General features: G+C 37.7%; 1 protein-coding gene across 1 annotated transcript in view; it reads left to right on the plus strand.

Annotated features, from left to right (window-relative positions):
• Positions 1-3679: 3679 nt before the first annotated feature.
• LOC150100755 (FRAS1-related extracellular matrix protein 1-like) overlaps positions 3680-22138 on the plus strand; it is a 198325-nt gene continuing 179866 nt past the window's right edge. Inside the window, exon 1 of the mRNA XM_090401883.1 lies at positions 3680-3767. Within this exon, the coding sequence (XP_090258009.1) occupies positions 3680-3767 (88 nt within the window). The remainder of the gene's footprint in view (positions 3768-22138) is intronic.

A 22138-nucleotide genomic window follows, 5' to 3' on the forward strand; every position in this document is an offset into this window, starting at 1 on the left:
CATGCCCACTATCACAATCATTTCATCCATCCTTTCACCCCTTTTAATTGCCATTGCCACACTTTCTATTGTCCCTCCAGGCAAACACTCCTCTGGCATCCTATCTTGCACACCACAGATCACACCTCTTACCACTCTGTTCCTTGATTTCTCACCTGCAACTCTTACTTTCTCTCTCTCTGTGTTCCCCCTACTTGCCTGCGTCTCTCTCACTCCTACTCTGATTCGCCTTGCATTCATCTCTTCCATTCTCCTAATCTCATCTTTCATACTTCTCATCTCATTCACAAGACATTTCATCTCATCTATCTCTCTCTGCAAGTTAGTCACTCTTACTCGCCATTCATTCTCCCATTCAGGAACATTTCTGAAAACTTCACAGTCATTCAAGCCTTCCACACTCCCGACTCTTATTTTCTCATTCATATATCGCTTGTCATTCTCTCCTATCACACTACTCGTCTCCCGACATTCATTTCCCATCCCAAACAACTAGGGCGGTTATCGAAATATCTAATTCATTGAATTCCTCCCATTGCCTACATTTTGCACATATATGCACTCCCCCTTCTCTCACCTGCCACATATCTATCCCAGTTATATATATGGCAGACATGCATACATGGCACAAGCACTGCATGCCACAAAGTCCTTTATCATGTTACATATAATAGAGTCCTTAATTGGCGGATGACTTGGTGACACACCATTTGTGATTGCAGCTTTGGCTGCCATCATTCCTTACTGAGGAGGCACAATTTTCTATTATTGCCTCAGGTGCAAAAGGAGCTACTTACAGTTCTTCTGTTTTGTCTACTTTTGCAACATGTTCTCTGAACCTCAGTTTGCTGTCATCAAATCCCTGCATTTCTATCAATGAAATATGCAACTTGTAATCTTTTCAACCCAAGGTGCATATGCTAATATGCACTTTAGCCTAAAAAGTACTTCGGCCTGTTACAACCTGATATTTGGCTATTTTGAACCACTATTCATTATCTTTTGCCCACAGCAGTCTATGAAATCACTATGCAGGATCTCCACATCATATTTATTAACAGTTGCTCTTCACAGTTTAGCATCATCAGCAAACTAATGAATATCTTCTTCCCCACTGCCACACACACACACACTCAAATCATTCTTAATAGCATTAATGTAAAAATTAAGTAACTGATGCATTACTAATCCATTTAGTTATTTATTCATTCCTTACTCAATGAATGAGTAAAGTAATGAATGCAGTAGTAAGCTACTAGTCAACTATCTTCTTGATTTTATTCTCCCATAAACCACTCTCTGATGTCTGTCCATTTGTTGCCAGCTTCATATCAATCTTCATTTTCTGAATTTACATAACACATTTCCAAGCAGTATTCTATTAAATGGCATTGCAAAGTCTTACAATACTGCAGTGTATGCATTTCTGTTATCCAACTCAACTACACTAGATTACAGAAAGCATAAATGACTAAAGCAAAATCTTTCATCTATTTTTTACAAAGCCATTCCTCTCCTCTGTAAGGTATCATATTCCTATCTACCTATTCCCAAATTCTGTCTTTCACTAATTTCTCCAATGCTTTAACCACTGCTTCTGAGATACTGACTAATCTATAATTTGCTATCCTTTGTCTTTGCTCCTTCATTGTGTAACGTACTTTATATAACATGTTTTATGTGGTGTTTGTGGAGTGATGGAAAGATTTATATAAGGTGGATGGCTTGCATTTGAATGGATTTGGTATCGGGGTATTTTGATAGAGTGTTGTTCAGTGAGAGTTTGGAAATGCAGAGCCAGAGAAACTAGAATATTGAGGGGGGGGGGGGTGAGGATGCATGGGTTCAGGCGACCTAGAGGTTATTAAGTGGGAGAGTGATCACATGATGCTAAATGTAGCACTCCAAGTTCTTAACTTTAGTGGGATAAGCAATACAAGGTGTAAGGGAGGCAGTGGGATGAAGAGGGGGTATTGCAGTTTATGTATACCAATGCCAAAAGCATTCAAAATAAGGGTGAGGAGTTTTTGGCATTGGTTAGCTCAACTTGGCCAAATGTTATTGGCATTAGTGTGATTTAGTTCATCGAGGTTGATATGGTCATAGGAATAGAATGAAAGGGATATGGTGTCTTCAGAGAGGACAGAAGGAATAGGATGGGGAATGGTTTTGCTAATGACAGCAGAGGAATTGAAGCCAAAAAGAGTAGAAGTACATCAGGGGAACATGGATTCAGAAAGCAGTTAATTTGAGGCTATTTGGTATAAGATAGACGCCAACAAGAAACATGTAATTGGTTGCTTCTGATTCCATGGAGGTCAGATATGTTAATACATGTATTAGGAAATTAGAATGATGAGTACAGGTCGAGTAATTATTATGGAGGATTTCAACTATGGGGAGATAGATTGGGAGGAGAAATTGTCGCAGGTAGGGAAGGAAATAGAATTTCTACAGCTGCTGAAGGATAATTACCTGAGGCAGTATGTAATAGAGGAGGGGGGGGGGGACACAAGGTTCAAGAGTGCTGGATCTGATCCAGAATGAGAGAACTTAACATTAACCAAACTAGTTATGCTGCCTCTGCTTGGTGAAAGTGATCATGTAATCTTGACCTGGGAGATTACCATTGTGCCATGGCATAAGAATTTGTAGGGGAGAGATTGTGGTGCATGGGAGGTGGTCAAGGGGTGTTTGAAGAAAGCAGTATCAGAATGTATACTCAGACTAAGAAGGATAAACAGGTAGGAATTAGATGGATGAAAAGCTTCAATAAGCAGGAGTTACACCCAAAGAAAAGGTTGTGGAGGGATTATGAAGAAAGAGGTGATCAGAATACCCACGAGTAGTATAAGGCAGAGGCAAGAAGGTGACCTGTATGATAAGGAAGACCAAAGCTAATTATGAGGGAAAGTTAGCTGATGAGGCTAAAAGAAATAATCCCAAAGAGTTCTAATGCTATGTGGCAAGTAAAAGGAGGAATGTCTATGGAAGGATGACTTTAAAAAGTGTTAATGGTGGGGAGGTAACAGAACCCCCCCCCCCCCACACACACAGTGGTACCCCCACTTGTCATGTTCCTTTTTCTGGACACTGCACCTCCAAACACAACTCACTGGCTCCTATCCAACCATCCCTGTAACCAAGCTACCAAATGATTATCTGTCTGCACATACTCAGTTTCAACAGTAGTTTGTTGTGCAGTGCTCAATCAAATGCTTTAGCAAAATTTAGACAAATTATTTTATAACCATCTCCTCTGTCCAATATACGAGTCACCCTATTCTAAAATGCAACCAAATTACTAAAGCACAATCTTTGCCCACCTAATCCAAAACTCCTGCTTCCTACTTATCACTCTGACTCTTGGTATTTGGTCTGATACTCAAATCTTGACCATCTCCCAATGCACTGTTAACATTTTCCCTTTGTACATTTCTATTTCATGGCACTGTTTCAAGCTACCTAATTATGATCTCTTTATAACAGAGAATGCCAAATAAATCAGTAAAATAAATAAATAAATAAACAAATCAGGTATCAGGGTATTTTCTCCTAGTAACTTGGGTGTTTCATCACATATACAGGCAAATCCATCTTGAGAACACATGCAATTTACAGACAAAAAAAAAAAATACTACTGGTGTTGGTGGGCAATATATGGCATTGTATGTAGATAATGGTGGCAGTAGCAGTTCTATGTGTAGTTGATAGATTAAATGGTGGAGACAAAGTTGTACAGCAGAATGCCCTCCCTGGAAGTGCAGGTAATAATAATAATAATAATAATAATAAACTTCATTATTGTTAAGTACCAAACTTCTAACTTCCTTTACTTCCTTGTACTAGAGACAACAAAGCATAAACATTATGAAATGACATCTCCATTCTTCAGCCTAAAGTACCCAACCTATTCATATCCTCTTGTAACAACAGCAGCATGTCAGAAGCTAAATGCTTAATCTTGATAAACAGTAAAGGTTTCTCACTGTCTATTTACTAAAGAGAAAAAAATTATTTTATTTTTTAAAGGAATTACTAGGCAATTCTTAAGACTTCTAAAAATTGCTTAAGATCACTTGAAATTGGAATCACTAGATTATCTTAAGCTTTTTGATCTGTATGTATACACACACACACCATCCCTGTTGATATATAAATACCATATATCTATGGTGGGAGAAGGAGTTGACATATTTACAAAGATATCAGCACAGAGCAGAAAGGAATGATAATTCCTTTTTCTTATTTTGCACAGTGACCTCGTTCACCTGCATATCAGGGAGGGCGGTCATTTCCTATTTCGGATAGAATTTCAATTTCATTCCCCTTCCCTTCTTCAGCTGTGATACCCTTTGCACTTTCGCTATCCCCTTTCTCGCCCTACCCTTATCCTTGAGCTTTTCGACTTTATTTCGCTGAAAGAATGCGATTGTTTATTTATTGAAAAGAATAACAACCATACTTTTCCGAATGGATTTGCAGGAAAATTACATTTTAATGTCTGCCTATTTTTCTTCAAATTAATTCATCAGAGGATACGAATAAGACTTGTAAGTCAGATCGGCATTGGCACTAGTAACTTACTGGTTTGTCCACGATTTTTAGGTTTTAGAATTAACGTATGCAACCAATCTTTATATAACATTTAGCTCTGAATTAGAAATGTGAGCGTTAAATCATGTTCATAAAATTCTGTTACTCTCTTCAAAAGCAAGTTTATTCTCTACCTACTTCTTAATACGTGTACTAACCGTAACATTATTTTATTTATAAATAATACGATTTACCCTCTCGTATTTTTTTAGAAATGCAAGTTGTTTTCTTGATAGATTTACGAGCCCATTTAGACGTTGTGTAAATATAACTTTTAATGTAGCTTATATTACTGTGGATTTAGAGCGAAAGATAGAGAGACTATGAAAAAATTCCGTGTCAAGTTCAACTGAGCTCACGATTGAAACTGATGCTGTATTGTAATGGCTAATTCTGATTTCATTGCTCGCGAAGCCATTTAATGCGGGCAATGAAAAATTTATATATCATTTGAATCTAAACATTGGCATATATAATATAAGAAATTTGAAATTATATTTCAAATAGTTTCAATTCAATACTAATACACTGAACTTTATTGAAATATAACGTCCTTTTGATATAGTCAGTTTCAGACCTGAGCTAATGACTACTTAGAAAATTGAATTCACGGATAGGCGAATGCAGGATCATGCTAACTTCTTACATATTCTACTCGATTCTGCCTTAGCACATAAAGGAACAAGATGACCATTCATCAACTATGGAAATCCAAGACATTCATTAAACGTTTTAATTATAAAACGTCAGTTTTGTAATATCATTTCATATACTATTCATTCATTAATACAGCACTTGGGGGAAAAAAAAAACGGATTTTCGCTTATGTACTATAGGCAGTTTATTATTATTTATCTCGATGCATAAAAACAAGTCATCTCTATTATTTGTCATTGCTAACATTTGGAGAGTAGAGGATATAACGATCGCCCATGACTTGAAGCGTAGCCTTAAACTCTCACCGTGGGAATGGCTACCTAACACTTTAAATTTGACGTGAACCTTTGCAATGGCCAGGCTGATTTCATGCTTTGGCTTAAATTCCCTTGTTCACATGTTGGAACAAGTTTAAACTCCATGATATGATGACAGTTTTGCCATGATAGTGCAATATGTGCCGCTGCATTGATGCAGCGTAAACGCACTCAGTTTACATGGCGTTTTTATTTATTTATTTTTAATGATAAAAGAAAGGGGGGGGAAGTAAAGCTGATTGAATGCAGGTGTTGAAGAAGATAACTCAGATAATTTGTTACCTATAAAAATAATATGAGAGTAATCTGTACCCACACAGTTTGAAAACTGTAGCCTCAGAAAGCTATAAAATATACTGTAATAATATAATAATAATCTTTAGTACCTGCTTAAGCTATAGACAGAAACTATTTTTTTTTTTTTTTTAGTAACTGGTGATTCATTTCAAAATTTCTGGCATAGAACATTTAACTGGATGGTATATTCAAAAAAGTTTTTTTTTTTTTTTTTTTTTTTTTTGATAAATTCCTGAAAGGCATCACTCAGGAGATTTTTTTACTTCTGTTTTTCTGAATTCTCTCTCTCTAATAATTAAAATTATTACCCAGTCCCCACTGAGCCCGTACTCTGAATTTTCTCTAACCCTTCTGCATCCCCAAGAAAGTATGGTGACCAGATTTGAGTACTAGTTTGTGGCCATATCAGAGTCTGATAAAGAGGGATAATAACTTTCCTGCCTCTACTTGTTGCGAGTACATTAGTTCAGACGTGGTCATATCAGAGTCTAATAAAGAGGTGATCCTTGTGCTGTTGTGCTCATTTTTTGCAATGCATTGAACTACCTGGCCACTTGCAAATCCCCTGACCTTATAATTTTTTTTTTTTTAATTCAGACACATTAGCATAAATATACAGTTTGTGATCTTTTCAGCCCAATGTGCATAACCTTACACATAACTATATTATTATTATTATTCAGGCCTCCATGGAGTCACAAGACTCATCATGGGAGGCCCACCATAGAAAACACAAAGTCTATCATACCACTCCTTGAACTCATTAACCATTTGTACTCTCACCACTATATCAGGCAATGCATTCCATGGTTCAACCACCCTCCACACAAAGAAACCACTCCTCATCCTTTTGCTTACAACTTCCTTTTGTAACTTCCAGGGATGGCCCCTTCTTGCTCCTTCCCCCCTTTCCATCAAACAAAAGAACTCTCCAGTATTAACCCTGTAATTGCCTCTCAACAGTTTAAAGTCTCAATCATATCACCTCTCCCTCTTTTATCTTTTATCTGCAGTTCATATTCCATCAGCCTATTAATAACTAACATTCTAGGTGGCCAAATTTGAGTACAGTAGTCCAGGTATGGGTGATCAGGGCTTTATACAATGGAATGACGACTCTTATCTCTATAGGTCAGCATCCTTCTCAGTATTGCAGCAGTCCTTTAGGTTACCCTCACAAGCTTTGCAATATGTTCTCTGAATTTCAGGTTTCTATCAATCATCATTCCCAGATCCCTTCCTCCCTCACTTCCTCCAGTACAGTTCCTTCAACAGAGCACACAGCTTCCCATCAGTCTATCCTGAACTTCAACACTTAACATTTAGCTGAATTAAACTAGCATCCCTATTCATTTTCCCATCTGTCCAGTTTATTCAAATCCTTTTTCAGGACTACCACATCAGCACTATTACTAATAACCCTTCCCAGCTTCACATCATCTGCAAACAACTGAATATCCCCCTGCAATCCATTGACAATGTTGTTGATATAAATGTTAAACAATACAGGTCCCGATACTGAGTCCTGTGAGACCCGACTTGTAACTTTCTGCCTTGTTAATACTGCTCTCCCATACACAACTCTCTAATACCTATCAGATACTAATCCTGAATCCAGTTCACTAACCTCACATCTTAACTCTTGTGCTTCAACTTAAATATTAGCTTGTCATGTAGTGCCATGTCAAATGTTTTTGTAAATTCAAAAAAAAAAAAAAAAAAGAAGATAGAATATGCCTTTCCCTAATCAAATGCTCTTGCCATTTTATTATAAAAGGCAATCATATTACTAAAACAAGAGCACCCCTTAACAAATCCAAGTTAACTCTCACAGATAGGTACGAATGAATCGAAAGGAGATAATTTTTTTATGAGGAGAGAGGAGTTTAGAAGGAGGGCCATAATTGCAAATGACATTATGAGCAGGTTATATAGACGGTATAGTGTGGAATGAGTTTGATGGGCAAAAGGATTTATACAAGATGGATGGCCTGCATTTGAATGTATTTGGTGTGCGGAGACTGGAAAAAGTGTTGCTGAATGAAGTGAAAATGGATGTGCAGAACCAGGGAAACTAGAACTACCAAGGAGGGGGGGGGAGTGAATATGTGGACATCAGTGAGACAGTTGAGTGTAAGAGTATATATAATGTACCCGAGCTAGTACTAAGGACAAAAAATGAGAATGGGATATTTAGAATAATGCATAAAGGTAGGGGTGGGACAAAGCGATCACTGCATTTCATGTATACTAATGCCAGGAGTATTAGGAACAAGAAGGAAGAATTTTTGGCCTTGATTGGCTCCTCCTGGCCACAGGTTATTGGCATTAGTGAAACATGGCTGACGGAAGATGATATAGTTAGTGGGATAGAATGTGTAGGTTATAGTGTGTTTAGGAGGGACAGAGAAAATAAAATGGGGGAGGGGAGGGGTGTTATTGATGATAGCTGATAAACTGCAGCCAAGGAGAATTGAAGTTGTATCTCAGGATAGTGAAAAGAGCTCATTTGAGGCTATTTGGTGTGAAATTGAGACTGGCAGAATAAAATATACAGTTGGGTGCTGCTATAGACCAGGTGATGGAATAGATGGTGGAGATAGTATGCATAAACAAATTGATGAAATGAGTGGAAGGAGGGTAATTATTATGGGGGATTTCAACTATGATAACATTGATTGGAAGGAGGAGAGGACACATGTGAGGAAGGAAATGGATTTTATTCAATTATTAAGGGATAACTATCTGAGACAGCATGTAATTGAAAATACTGGGGTGTGAGAGTGCTTGACCTGGTAATAGCATCTCAGAATTTGACTGTAATGAATATGACCATGTTGCGACCTATTGGTGAGAGTGATCATAAGGTCTTGACCTGGGAGGTGGCTAAAGGTGTGGAATTTTCGATTAAGACAGGGTATATGTGGAATTACTGTGCTGGCAAGTATGACAAGCTTAGGAGATTGTTTGGATCAGTGCCATGGCATGTGCAATTGCAAGGGCTGGATGTCAATAGAGCATGGGAAGTGGTCAAGGAGCATTTACAGGAGGTTATGGCTGATTGTATATCTAGGGTCCGAATAGTAAAACAAGTAGGGGTTAAATGGATGAATAACACCATTAAGCTTGAGCTGCAAAAAAAGAAAGAACTGTGGAGGGAATTGAAAGAGAAAGGTGACCTGCAGGCACACGAACGGTATAAAGTGCAGGCCAGAAGGGTAACGAGTGTGATAAAAAAAGAAAAAGCGGATTATGAAAGGAAACTAGCTATGCAAGCTAAAGTTCCAAACAGTTCTTTCAGTATGCTGCAAGGAAGAAAAAAATGTACACGGCAAAATGATTTTAAGGAATGACGATGGTAAGGAGGTCACTGAATCAGTCGATATAGTGGAGTTACTGAGCGAGCACTTTGCAAAAGTATATCATCCAGTTAGTGATATTGAAAAAATGAAGGAACCATTAGTTTATACGGGAATTGTGATGAATGAAGTGGAGGTGAATAGTCTATTACAGAACCTTAATGTGAATACATCTGTGGGATTGGATGGTATACAGGCACGGGTCTTGCGTGAACCGGATAAGGAATTATCAGTGTCCTTGACCATGTTGTTTAATCTGAGTCTCGGGTCTGGTTTAATCCCGAAGGTGTGGAAAGAGGGGGAAAATAGTTTCACTGCATAAAGGAGGATCCAAGACTACGGTTGCAAATTACCGACCGATCAGCATATCAGGAGTCGTTGTCAAGGTCTTGGAGAAAGTAGTCAAGGGAAAAATACAGGAATGGATTGATGAAAATGAGATACTGTACGGGGGACAGTATGGCTTTGTGAAGGGTAGATCATGCCTCAGTAACTTGCTCAAGTTTTATAACAAGGTGACGGCTGAACTGAATAAGGGAAATGGGTTTATGGTGATACTGCTGGACCTGGCAAAGGCGTTTGACAGGATACCACATGGAATTCTAATCCATAAATAAACTACAACATATGATAATGGATATAGGGTTGGTGAGATGGATAGGTGGGTGGTTGATGGAGAGATATCAATGAGTAGTTTATTCAGGAGTAGAGTCCAAAAGACGGCCTGTGACTAGTGGTGTGCTGCAGGGTTCTGTTCTTGGGCCACTGCTGTTTAATTTGTTCATTAACGGTATAGGGAAGGATCTAAGAGGAACAGTTCATTTGTTCGCTGTTGATGCAAAGTTGGGTAGGGCGATAGTGAATGCAGACGATGTCAAAATCTTGCAGGATGACTTGGATAGATTGGAGTTCTGAGCTAAGGAGAATGGATGTCAATTTAATATGACAAAATGTAAGGTTATGCATTTTGGGATGAAAAGATTAGCAGCAGTATACCACATTGGTGGAACTGTACTCCAAGAGGTTGATGAGGCCAGGGACTTGGGAGTGTTGGTGGATAGGGAGATGAAGTTTAGGGGGCACATTGCAAAAGTAGCTAAATCAGCTCATCAACTCACTTGATTGTTGAAAAATACCTTGACGAGCAGAGACAAGCAAGTTATTGTACCTCTGTAACGTGCCTTGACCTCATTTCGACTACTGTGCCCAGATTTGGTTACCTAGGTTCCTTCTTGATGGGGAGGCGGTGGAGAGGATCCAGAGGCGAGTGACTAAGATGATAGCGGGTCTATGGAATGAACCATATGAGAACAGGTTGAAGAGTGGGTTGCAGAAATTAGTTGATAGGTGGAAAAGGGGAGATATGATTGAGACATTCAAATTGCTAAAGGGTTTCTATAGGATTAATTCAGAGGATATTTTTGAGATCAGGACTGGTGGTGTCAGAACTAGGGGACACCTATGGAAGCTGGCAAGAGTGTGGTCAGCAAGGGTGTTAGAGCTGGGTTCTTTACTTTTAGAGTGGTAAATGAGTGGAATAAGCTGCCATAGTCTGTTGTGGGTACTATGACGGTGAGTGAGTTCAAAGCAAGGTATAATAGATACTGCGAGAATGTCATATAGTTGTGTGGATTTGATGTTTAGGGCCTCCCTCGATGAGTCTAAGGACTCCCTGGAGTCGCCTGTAATAATAATAATAATAACATTACCCTCATCTGCCCAATGCTGTATATGATCCCTCACTGATTTCTCCAAAATCTTAACAACTACTGATGAAATACAAACTGGTCTATAGTTTGATACTTACAGTCTGCTACCACCTTTATGCAATAGCACTATCTTACCCTCCTTCAACCCCTTGAGTACCTTTCTCGTGGTCAGACTTTCAATGAAAAGTGTGACCACTGGAAAGTCTGACAGGTCAATAGAGCTGTCAATTCTTGATCACATTCTCTCAAAACCAGTGGCTAAATCCCATCCAGTTCCCATTGTTTTATTGATATCTAGAGTGGTCAGTATTTGAAACACACACTCTTTTTGCACTTCTAAATCTTGAACCTGCCCTATTCCTCTAGTATTAAAACTACTTTTCCAGGATGAAATATCCCAATAAAGCATTCATTGAACAACTCCACTATGTCCTTTGCATCAGTCATTCTATTCCCATTTTTATCCAACAATGTCTGCCCCTCTCCTTATATCTCTTCTATAACCTCTTTTTTTACCTGCAGTTCCCATTTTATATTGTTCATCATTCATCACACCAAATTGTGTTCTCTTCTTCAATCACAGTATACAACTTACAATTGCTTCTAATAAATATTCCTTCACAAGTTCCTAAGCACTGATGATATCTTGCCATTCCAATTCCTCCCTTCATAGAACTGCTCCAAGTTGATATCTAAGACAATCGTAATCACCTATCTTTGAATTTCACATACATTCCTTTCTCTTTGATACCCCTGCATGTCTGTTCATCTTCCACGTCAAAACCACACGGTCACTCTCTCTCTCCAACTGGGGGAAGAGATGCCATCTTGTCTATAAGCAGCCCTTCTGATGCTTTGACTAAATCCAAAACTTTCGTACCTCGTGTTCTGTCTACTACATGTTGTCTAAGATATTTGTCCCGCAAGAATTCCAGAATTCCATTCCCTTACTACTACATGCAGTTTCTTCTTCTTCCCAATTTATACTGCTTTTCATTCCGTGTACAGGAAAATTGGCCAAGAGAACATGTGCAATTTACTGACAAAAATACTATTGGTGGATGGTAGATAATCTTGTGTGTATAGATAGTGGATAGTGCCATTGTATACAGATGGAGGATTAAGTAGTGGAGATGATAGGTTGTGGGGCACGATGTCCTTCCATAACGAGATTTTGGACTTCTTGGAGGTGTCTCAATATAATAATAATAATAATAATAATATGTGGCTCTGTCACATGTTATTATGTGACACCTCCAAGGACCATTGTCCGAGGGCACTTCATTCAAAACTATCTGTGGTCTTCACTATTTAAATCTCCATCTATCTCCACTAGTAGCATTTTTTTGTCTATAAATAGTGTGTGTTCTAAGGTCCGATTTACCTTTATGGAAGTAACAGGGTTTCTCCCTGTCGAGAACCTGAGTTTATGAGAGAAAAATCCCTGTATATAAGATCAGTTAGTTCACCTTCAGCTATATATATATGCTGTCACAACAAGAATTAAACTCAGGTCTTTTCTATTCACAGTAAAATGTCCTGTTGTTCTTCCAAATTTTCCTATGGAGACACATTATTCAGAAACTCCTTCAGCAGTAGAAAGAAAAACAAATGGTACAGTAATTTGGCCTGGTTGACCAAGTGGTTAGCGTATCTGTTTGTGATTGTCTGTGAAAATACTCTTGGTGGTGATCGGTGGTAGATAGCGTTGGTGAAGTTGTGGAAACGGACAGTTGTAGAGTAGGTGCTCTTCCTCGATGAGTCTTGGAACTCCCTGGAGGTGTTCGTCGTCGTCGTCCGGTAGCATCCTCTAGCAAGAGGGTTGCAGCAGATGAGCAGCTCTTCTCCATTTCTCTCTGTTTGTCACTTCCATCATTCTTAAACCAGTCCATTCCACGATGTCATTAAACCACTCTCTAGTTGGTCTTCCACGTCTTCTCATCCCCTCAACTTTCCCTTGTAATATAGTTCTTGTCAGGTGTTCCGAAGAACCTCTCAGAAGATGTCCTGCAAATCTAGTCTTTCTTTGCATAATATTCTTTAACAGTGTTCTTTCCACCCCAACTTGTCTTAAAACTTCTTGATTTGATATTCTTTCTGTATAGCTAATCTTTTCCATCTTTCTATAACACCACATTTCCAATGCATTAATTCTTTCCATATCTCTCTTTCTTAGTGTCCATGACTCACTTCCATAACTTGCAATACTCCAAACTGTTGCTTTAACTATTCCAATTCTAATGCCTATTTTAGTGTTCTTGTTTATTAAAATTCTCTTCATTTCCATAAATGCTGATTTAGCTTTGCCTATTCTATTTCTAATGTCCAACTCTGAAGTTCCTTTCTCTGAGATCCAGCTACCTAAATATTGAAATCTTTCCACTTCTTCTAAAATCTCTCCTCCACATCTTATTTTTACATTATCTCCTATTTTTCTACCCATTATCATTATCTTGGTCTTTTTTGTGTTAATTCTTAGTCTTTGTGTTAATAATAATTTATATAAAAAGGCTATAAAGAAATGTAATGAGATTAAAAATGCTATAGGATCCATCACTAGAAAATACTTAGACTGCTAGGAGAAATTTAGCTAGTAAAATACTCAAGAGAAAAAATTAATTGAAAAAATTGAAAATAAACAAATAACTCAAAGTGATTCTTCAAATACAATGGAAACACACTTCGGAAAACAAACCCCAATACTGACTAACAACCGAGGAAGGTTACTCAAGAAAAAGAAATTGTTGAGGAATTCAGGATATCCTCACCAATTCCTGGTGAGGATTTATCACCAACAGATAGAATAAAATGTTGAAGAAACCACATTTGAGGGAACTATGACTGATTGACTGTGGAGGAACAACTTCAACAGCTGAAATTTATGAACTTATTAAGCCAATATGGCAAAAAGAAGAAATCCCAGTGAATTGGAATGCAGCCATATTATGTCCTATTTTTAAAAAAGGAAGACTCCCCACCCCCCAATTACCAATAACTGTAGAGGTATCTCCTGTTAAGATGCTTACTACAAAATACCACCTACACTAATCAGGAAAAGAACTGATTTACATGTATTAGAATCATTGGATGCTATCAGTGTTGCTTATGTAAGGGAAAGCTAACATAACTGATTGTATTTTCACACTCTGACTTAGAAAAACATTATGAATTTGATAAAGAATCACATCTAGTATTTGTGGACTATAAACAAACATGACAGTATAAATAGGAAAAAAGTGTACTGTGGGTATCAATGAAACTTTTGTAAAACACCACAGAAATATATAAATATGATATAACTGTGTAATCACCACATCAGCTGCAAATTATGTTTTCTACAGGAATATTTGTTAATTCTTGAAATACAGGCTAGCTTCACCATGGAGATGCTGTTGTATTGATTCTGTGTTCAAAAATCATTACAGACCTAAATGACCAATAGAGAATTCAAATGAATGGGAGAACCTATTGGCTTGGAAACTTTTGTCAGGATTTTATACAAACTACATGTAATTTAATTAAAGCAAGTAAGCCTATGGGTCTTATGATGAATGAGGAAAAGCCTAAATATATGTACATTTGCTACATGACAAGCTGTAAGTTAAACTGAAACAGATGATGACAGACTGGTAAGTTGGATAGCTGATTGGCTGTCAGACAGATATCAGCAGGTTGTATATGGAGGAGTGGTATCCCAAACGAGGAAGATAAGTAGTGGAGTGTGACAGGGATCTGTTTTGGAACTATTATTGTTTAACTTGTATGTTAATGAGATTGGGATTGGCTTGATTGGAGATGTCCAGCTGTTTGCTGATGATGCAAAGTTGAGAAGGGATATGAGAAGTAGAGCAGACATTGAGGTCTATAAACAAACATATGACACTATGTTTGTTATCTAAAAGTAGGCAAATGAGTTTAATGTTGGTGCAAGGTCTTGAAATTTGGTAGGCAAGGTTGGGATGCAAAGTATACAGTTAATGGAAAAATTTTATTATTATTATTATTATTACCCCAAGACCTCATGGAGTCAAAGACTCATCTGGGAGGTCCCTTTATCACACACACACACACACACACACACACACACACACACACACACACACACACACACACACACACACAGCTCAACATACCATGTCTTAAACACACTCAAACTCCTTGCAGACACCACAATCTCAGGCAAAGCATTCCAATCATTTACAACTCTGCACGAAAAAAAACCTGCCTCTCACTCCCCTACTCACATCCACTTTATACAGTTTCCAGTGATGACTTCTGGTTCTCCCCTGATCTCCCACTATTTTCTGTAGAACTACTCCAACATTGATCCTATAACAACCCCTTACCAACTTGTAGGTCTCTATCATATCACCCCTCTTCCTCCTGTCAACCAGACTTTGCAAATTACATCTTCTCAATCTTTCCTCATACTCAACATTCCAGAGGAGATGAGAGATCTGGGAGTGATTGTGGACAGAGACTTGAAGTTTAGGTTACATTGCTAAAATTGTAAGAACATCCCAATGGATTATGTCAGTAATGAAGAGGACGTTGACATGTAGAAGCAAGGAGATTATGGTTCCCTGTATAAAGCTCTGTTGATTCTGTTGTCTATTTCCAGATGGTAAATTAAATATGGAAATAGACAATAGAATCAACAACGCTGGTATGATAGGCAGCCAATTGAATACATTCATATGGAATAAGAGAGAAATTAGTCGGAACACTAAATATACAAGATAGTGTTCAAACCAGTTTTAACTTATGGATCTGAGAGCTGGGTCAGAAGTAAAACACTTGACCAAAGACTAGAGACCGCAGATGAAAGGCCTGAGAAAGATTAGAGGCGTGAGCACATGGCATCAATGGCAATATCATATTAAAAATGAGGATATTAGGAAAGAACTTGACATTGTCAGCATCCAGGAATGCGTTAGCAGAGCTAATCTCAGTTGGTATGGTCACTTAAACAGAATGGGCGAGGAAAGATTAGCAAAACAAGTGTTCTCTGCCAGGTTGGCAGGAAAACGACCCAGAGGAAGACCAAGATATAGGTGGATTGATACGGTACAAAGTGCCTTAGACGATAGAAATATAAGATCTGATAATGTTGGAGTCTTGACAAGTAACAGACTGATTTGGAGGAAAATTGTAGATAGGAAGTTAGTAATGACTTAAATTTTTCATGTAGTACTATCATATCCTGTACACCCCTTGAGGGTACAAATCAGGAATTTGATGCTGATGATGATGATTATGATGTATAAAGCTTTGATCAGTCCACATTTGAACTACTATGCACAGATTTGGTTAATTGGTTTTTCATGTGGATGAGGATGTATTGGAGAAGGTCCAGAGAAGGTTTACTAAGTTGCTGTCAGGTCTATGGAATGTCACATACAAAGAGAGATTGAGGAAATGCAACTTACAGAGCCTTGTGAATAGAAGAAAAAGAGGGGAATATGACTGAGACATATAAGTCGGTGAGGGGTTATTACCAGATTAATCGCTGACCTGGTTGGCCGAGTGGGTAGCGTATCCACTCTCCAGCTGAAAGGCTGCGTGTTTGAATCCCACCATGGGCATGGATGTTTGTCTGTGACAATACTAGTGGTAGTGGTTGTGGACAGTAGATGGTGTAGATGATGTGGTTGAGTTGTGGAGACAGAGAGTTGTCAAGTAGGCATCTTGATGAGTCTTGGACTCCTTGGAGGTGTCAATAATAATAAGATATTATGGAATTGCTTAAGGATGAAAGCCAAATAACTGGGAGGAGAGATCCACATCACCTTTCAGGATTGCAAAGAACCGGCTAGGACTTCTTACCTAATGTCCAACCCTCACTTTCATGTGATGCATCCTGTTAGTAGGTGTCCACACTGGGTATTGAACAAACAAGGATGGGCTGGCAATTTGGGCCTTAGCCAACCAAATTGTACTCCATATTGGCTTAAACTACAAATGCATATGATGATACAACATGATCAGATTTCATGTTGGCTGGTGGGGGTCATGCAATTAAACAAGGCCCCTGCTGTTTTTCATCAGGGAATCAGGATTAACAGTGAAAAGTCAGCTACTGGAATAAGCTGCAATGCAACACCTAGAAGAAGAAGAAGAATAAACACAACACCAGAAGTACTGAAGATAGGAACCATCAATATAAGGAGTATTAATAGAAAGGAAATCGAACTTGCAGAAGAATTGGAAGGATATTATGTGACATAATTGGTTACTGAAACAAAGAAAACAAAAACAGTGACATCTTACTAAATGATAAGTATAGGATGTTATTTTCAGACAATAATGATCAAGGAAAGGAAGGAGTAGCAATAGCATTCAACACCAAACATGAAGATAAAATTCTTGATTGGAAGGCAGTTTCAAGTAGAGTTATGTGGGCATACTTGACCAGCCAGGCTGGGCATGCCCAACCTGACTGGTTGAGTGGTTAACGTGTCCACTCTCCAGTCAAGAGGCTGTATGTTCGAATCTTGCTGTGGGCATGGATGTTTGTGATTTGTGAGTGGCAGTAGATTGCGTTGGTGTAGTTGCAGTCAATTGGTGGATTGTGAGTGGTGGAAGCAGAGCTGGGAGTAGATGCCCTCCCTCGATGAGTCTTTGGACTCCCTGGAGGTGACAAATAATAATAATAATAATAATACTTCAAAATGGGGGACACGGATAATGAAACTTATTTGTGCCTATGGTGTCACAGAAGGTTCTTCCAAGGAAGAAATGGAGGATTTTTTTTTTTTTTTGAGTCATTAGAACAGGCAGCTGGCATAAAGAAAATGGGAAAAAGTGATCCTTGTTGGTGATCTGAACAGCAGAGTAGGAAATGAATCCCACCAGGCATATAGGAACATTTTGAGAAAATTTGGAGAAAAGAGCAAAGCTAATAGCAATGGTAAGTATTTACTCGACTTCTGCTCAGGACATGGACTAATCATTACTAAACCATGTTTCAACATAAAGATGTGCACCAGTTAACATGGAGAGAAGATATGAGAAATAAGAAGAACTTCATTGACTATGTTATTGTTGATAGTGATATTTTCATGATATAATAGTATATCATGAAGATTTCAAATTGGAAGTGACCATTACTTAGTACTAAGCAGAATAAAAATGGATATCACATTGAAAAGAATAGTACATAAGAGAGTTTTAAAACGAATTAAAGTTAAGCAGCTTTTACAAGTAAATTGTAGCCTTAATTATACAAACATTATTGAAGAAAAGATGAAACAAATTGAAAACAAAAACCAAACCTTGGAGTCTCAGTGGCAAACTCTGAAGAAGACATCGATTAATTCAGCTAGAAAGGTATGTGGTGAAGTTATCTGTAAGGATAGAAAAATAAGAATACCATGGTGGACACAAGAAGTGAAAGAAGCAGTCCTGGAAAAGAAGAAAGCATGCCAAAAATTTCTAGCAAATAAGTCAACAGATATCCTAAAAGAATATAAATTTGCCAACCTTAATTGCCGAGTGGTTAGCGTATCCACTCTCCAGCCAAAAGGCCACGGGTTCGAATCCCACTGTGGGCATGGATGTTGTGATTGTCTTGCCCTTGAAAGTACTAGTGGTAGTATTTGGTGATAGATGGCGTTGTGTTAGATGACAAAGGTTGGTGGAGTAGTGAAACGAAGAGTTGTAGAGTAGATGTCCTCCCTCGATGAGTCTTTGGACTCCCTGGAGGTGTGATGTAATAATAATAATAATACAGAGAAAAATATAAGCGAGCCTGTATGTAAAAGTAGCTGAACAAAAGTCATGGGAAAACTTTGGTAAGAATACAGAAAATAAAGATCAGGAAGGTGTCAAAATGTTCTATTGAAGGAGGCTATTGAAGAAGCTTAGAAATGGAGGAAAGAGTAGTGTAAAAGGAATCAAATATGAAATGGTGACATGAAAACTGAAGATAACAATATCTTAGAGGATTAGAATAATTACTTTGAAAGACTGTTAAACAAACCAAGCAGTAACAGAACAGTAGTAGAAACTTCCAACATCTCAGGAAGAATGCAAAGAAGAATACATATCAGTACTTGAAGTAGAAAAAGCTGTCACAAACTTGAAATGTGGAAAGGCAGTTGGAATAGGTGATATTCAACAAGAAATGCTTAATTATGGAGGTATAAAAGTTGTGCAGTGGCTACACTGCATTATTCACAAGGCCTGATCAGAAGGCCAAATTCCCAACGATTGGAGTAGAGCATTTATTGTATCCATCTATAAAAAAGAGAATAAAACTGAATGTGAGAATTACAGAGGAATTTCTCTACAAAGTATTCTAGGTAAGATTTATACAAGCACAATCTAACAGATAAGCTTAGGTATTGATGGTTATTCATGACTTATTTTTCACGTTATTAACAACACCACAAACACTTTTAACAACAAAGATGTTTTATTAACGCTTATATTTTGCTGAAAAGTGACTCTTCCCATAATGCATAGCATTATATACATGTCCACAAGGAGATGTGCTTTGCATTATGGGATACTAAGGAAAGTGATGAGAACTTAGTCCACCTTTGCCACGAGTTGCCCCAGTCCTGAAGGCACTTCAAGTGCAAACTTTGTTTCCTTACACTTGGATAAAGGATTAAACTAAATATATAACTTATATCTCTGTCTTTTGTGGAACTGTATCAAAGTAACCTTTGATACAGTTAAGAGAGTTAAACTTTGATCAAAGTTTAACTCTCTTAACATATTCCTGAATGCTAACATTGTTAACTTCTTTCCTAATATACTCATTTTTTAATATGATACTGCCATTGATGTCATCTATTCACTCCCCTAAGTTGACTTTGGTGGATAGCCATGGTAGCAGAGTGACAGTTGCAAAGGATATAGCTTAATTATTTAATGAGCATTTCATCAGTATATATCATACTAGTATAAATGATGCTGTGCAATATGTAGGAGGAAGGCAAATATAGGAAAATTAGAGGTCAAAGAATGACAGGTGTTGATTGGAGTAGATGTTATAATAAATTTAGTTTAATCCTTTATAAGGCTGTAGGAAATTATTATTATTATTATTATTATTATTATTATCCCAAGACCCCATGGAATCACAGACTCCATGGGGTCTTGGGATAATAAACACATTCAAATTATCTGCAGACACCATGGTATCAGGCAATGCATTCCACTCATTAACAACTCTCTATGCAAAAAACCTGCTTCTCACTCCCCTGTTCACACCCTCCTTATATAGCTTCCAGGGATGACCTCATGCTCTCTCTTTACCCCATCTCTGACCATTTCATGAAAAAAACCTCTTCAACTTTAATCCTATAACAACTCCTTACCATCTCTATCATATCGCTCCTCTTCCTCCTATCCACTAGACTCTGCAAATTGCATCATCTCAACCTTTTTTCATATTTAACATTCTAGAGATCAGAAACTATTTTGGTCAATTGCCTCAGGACCCTCTCCAACATCTCTTTATCCTTTTGAAGACTTGGTGACCAAATCTATGCACGGTAGTCCATATGTGGCCTAATCAGAGCGTTATATGATGGAACCAGAATCTTCTTACTTCTACAAGTCAGTGTTCTCTACATCATTCTCAGAATTCTTTATGTTGTCCTCACAACGAATTTGTAAGCAATATGTCCTCCTCTTTGGAGGGCAATATGTCCACCAAATTTCAGATCCTTATTCACCATTACCTCAATTTTACCTTATATTACCATATATCATTACCTTATATCATTACCTTATATCCTCCACCTCCAACAATATATCTCCATCAAGAGTAAATTCTACATTCCATTCTACATCTCATTCATTTCACACAGGTGAAAACAATTCTAACATGTTGTTTTTACCTGTTTTCACAATGGCAACACTATTGGCAAGATTTTTTTTTTTCTAAGTTGGTACATCTGTCATAAGCATCCATGTGAAATTGCAAGTCAAACTATCTTGTTTTATACAGCTGTCTGAAGCAAAAGTGTTGCCTGTGTCCCTCTAAATGGATAAAATTGAGTATCGTGCAGTTATAAAATTCTTTTTAAAAGAAGGTTTAACGCCAAAAGAAATTCATTTGAAGTTCATAAAATTTTATGGACACTCTTGTCCTTCGTTTTAAACAATTAAGAAATGGGCTGGCAAGTTTAAACGTGGCTGTACCAGCCTTGAAGATGATCTATGTGAAGGACATCCAAAAAGTGTGATAACATCAGAAATCATTGATCAATGCACGATATGGTATTGGATGACTGGCAAGTCAAAGTGCGTGAAATTGCTGAGACTATAGGCATTTCAAAAGAATGTGTAGGATATATTTTGCATGAAGAATTGCAAATGAAAAAGCTTTGTGCAAGATAGGTGCCACATGAAAATCTTTGAACAGTGCTTGAAGCGTTTTAACAAGAATAAAACTGATTTTGTGCATCGATTTGTTACTATGGATGAGACTTGGATTCACCATTACACACCAGAATCCAAACAGCAGTCAAAACAGTGAACAGAAACAGTTGTTCAGCTGCAAAGAAGACAAAGTCGGTTCCATCAGCAAGAAAGGTTAAGGCATCAGTGTTTTGGGATGCTAAAGGCATTTTGTTTATTAATTATCTTGAAAAGGGTAAAACAATAACTGGGGAATGTTATTCCAATCTTTTAACCAGACTTGACGCCAAAATTCATGACAAAAGACCCTGTTTGCAGAAGAAAAAAATCATGTTTCATCAGACAATGCACCTGCCCACAAAGGTGTTTGGGAAAATTAAGGGATCTGCACTATGAATTGTTGGAATATCCACCCTATTCCCCAGATTTGGCTACCTCTGATTTCTATCTCTTCCCAAAACTAAAACTCTTCCTCGCTGGTCAGCTTTTTTCTTCGAATCAAGAGGTGATTGCAGCTGTAGAGGGGTATTTTGCAGATCTTACTGAGAACTGCTACAGGGATGTAATAATGGTGCTGGAGTAACGCTGGAATAAATGTATTAGTTGTAAAGGAGATTGTGTTGAAAAATAAAAATAATTTGGAAATTACAAATTTCCAAATTATTATTTCCAAATTTATAAATTTTCAAAGATAAAAGAGAATAGTGTAACAGGAAGGGTAGTCAGTGTGTTGCCTAGGTATGATTGTGGTGAAATGAGGCGGAGAGCAAGGATTATGAATGATATTCTGGCTGAAATGTGTGAGGAGATAGGAGTACAGTTTGTT

Source organism: Typopeltis vanoorti, chromosome 12, assembly GCF_054136105.1.
Source record: "Typopeltis vanoorti isolate ZY-2024b chromosome 12, IOZ_Tvanoo_1.0, whole genome shotgun sequence".
Taxonomy (NCBI): Eukaryota; Metazoa; Arthropoda; class Arachnida; order Uropygi; family Thelyphonidae; genus Typopeltis; species Typopeltis vanoorti.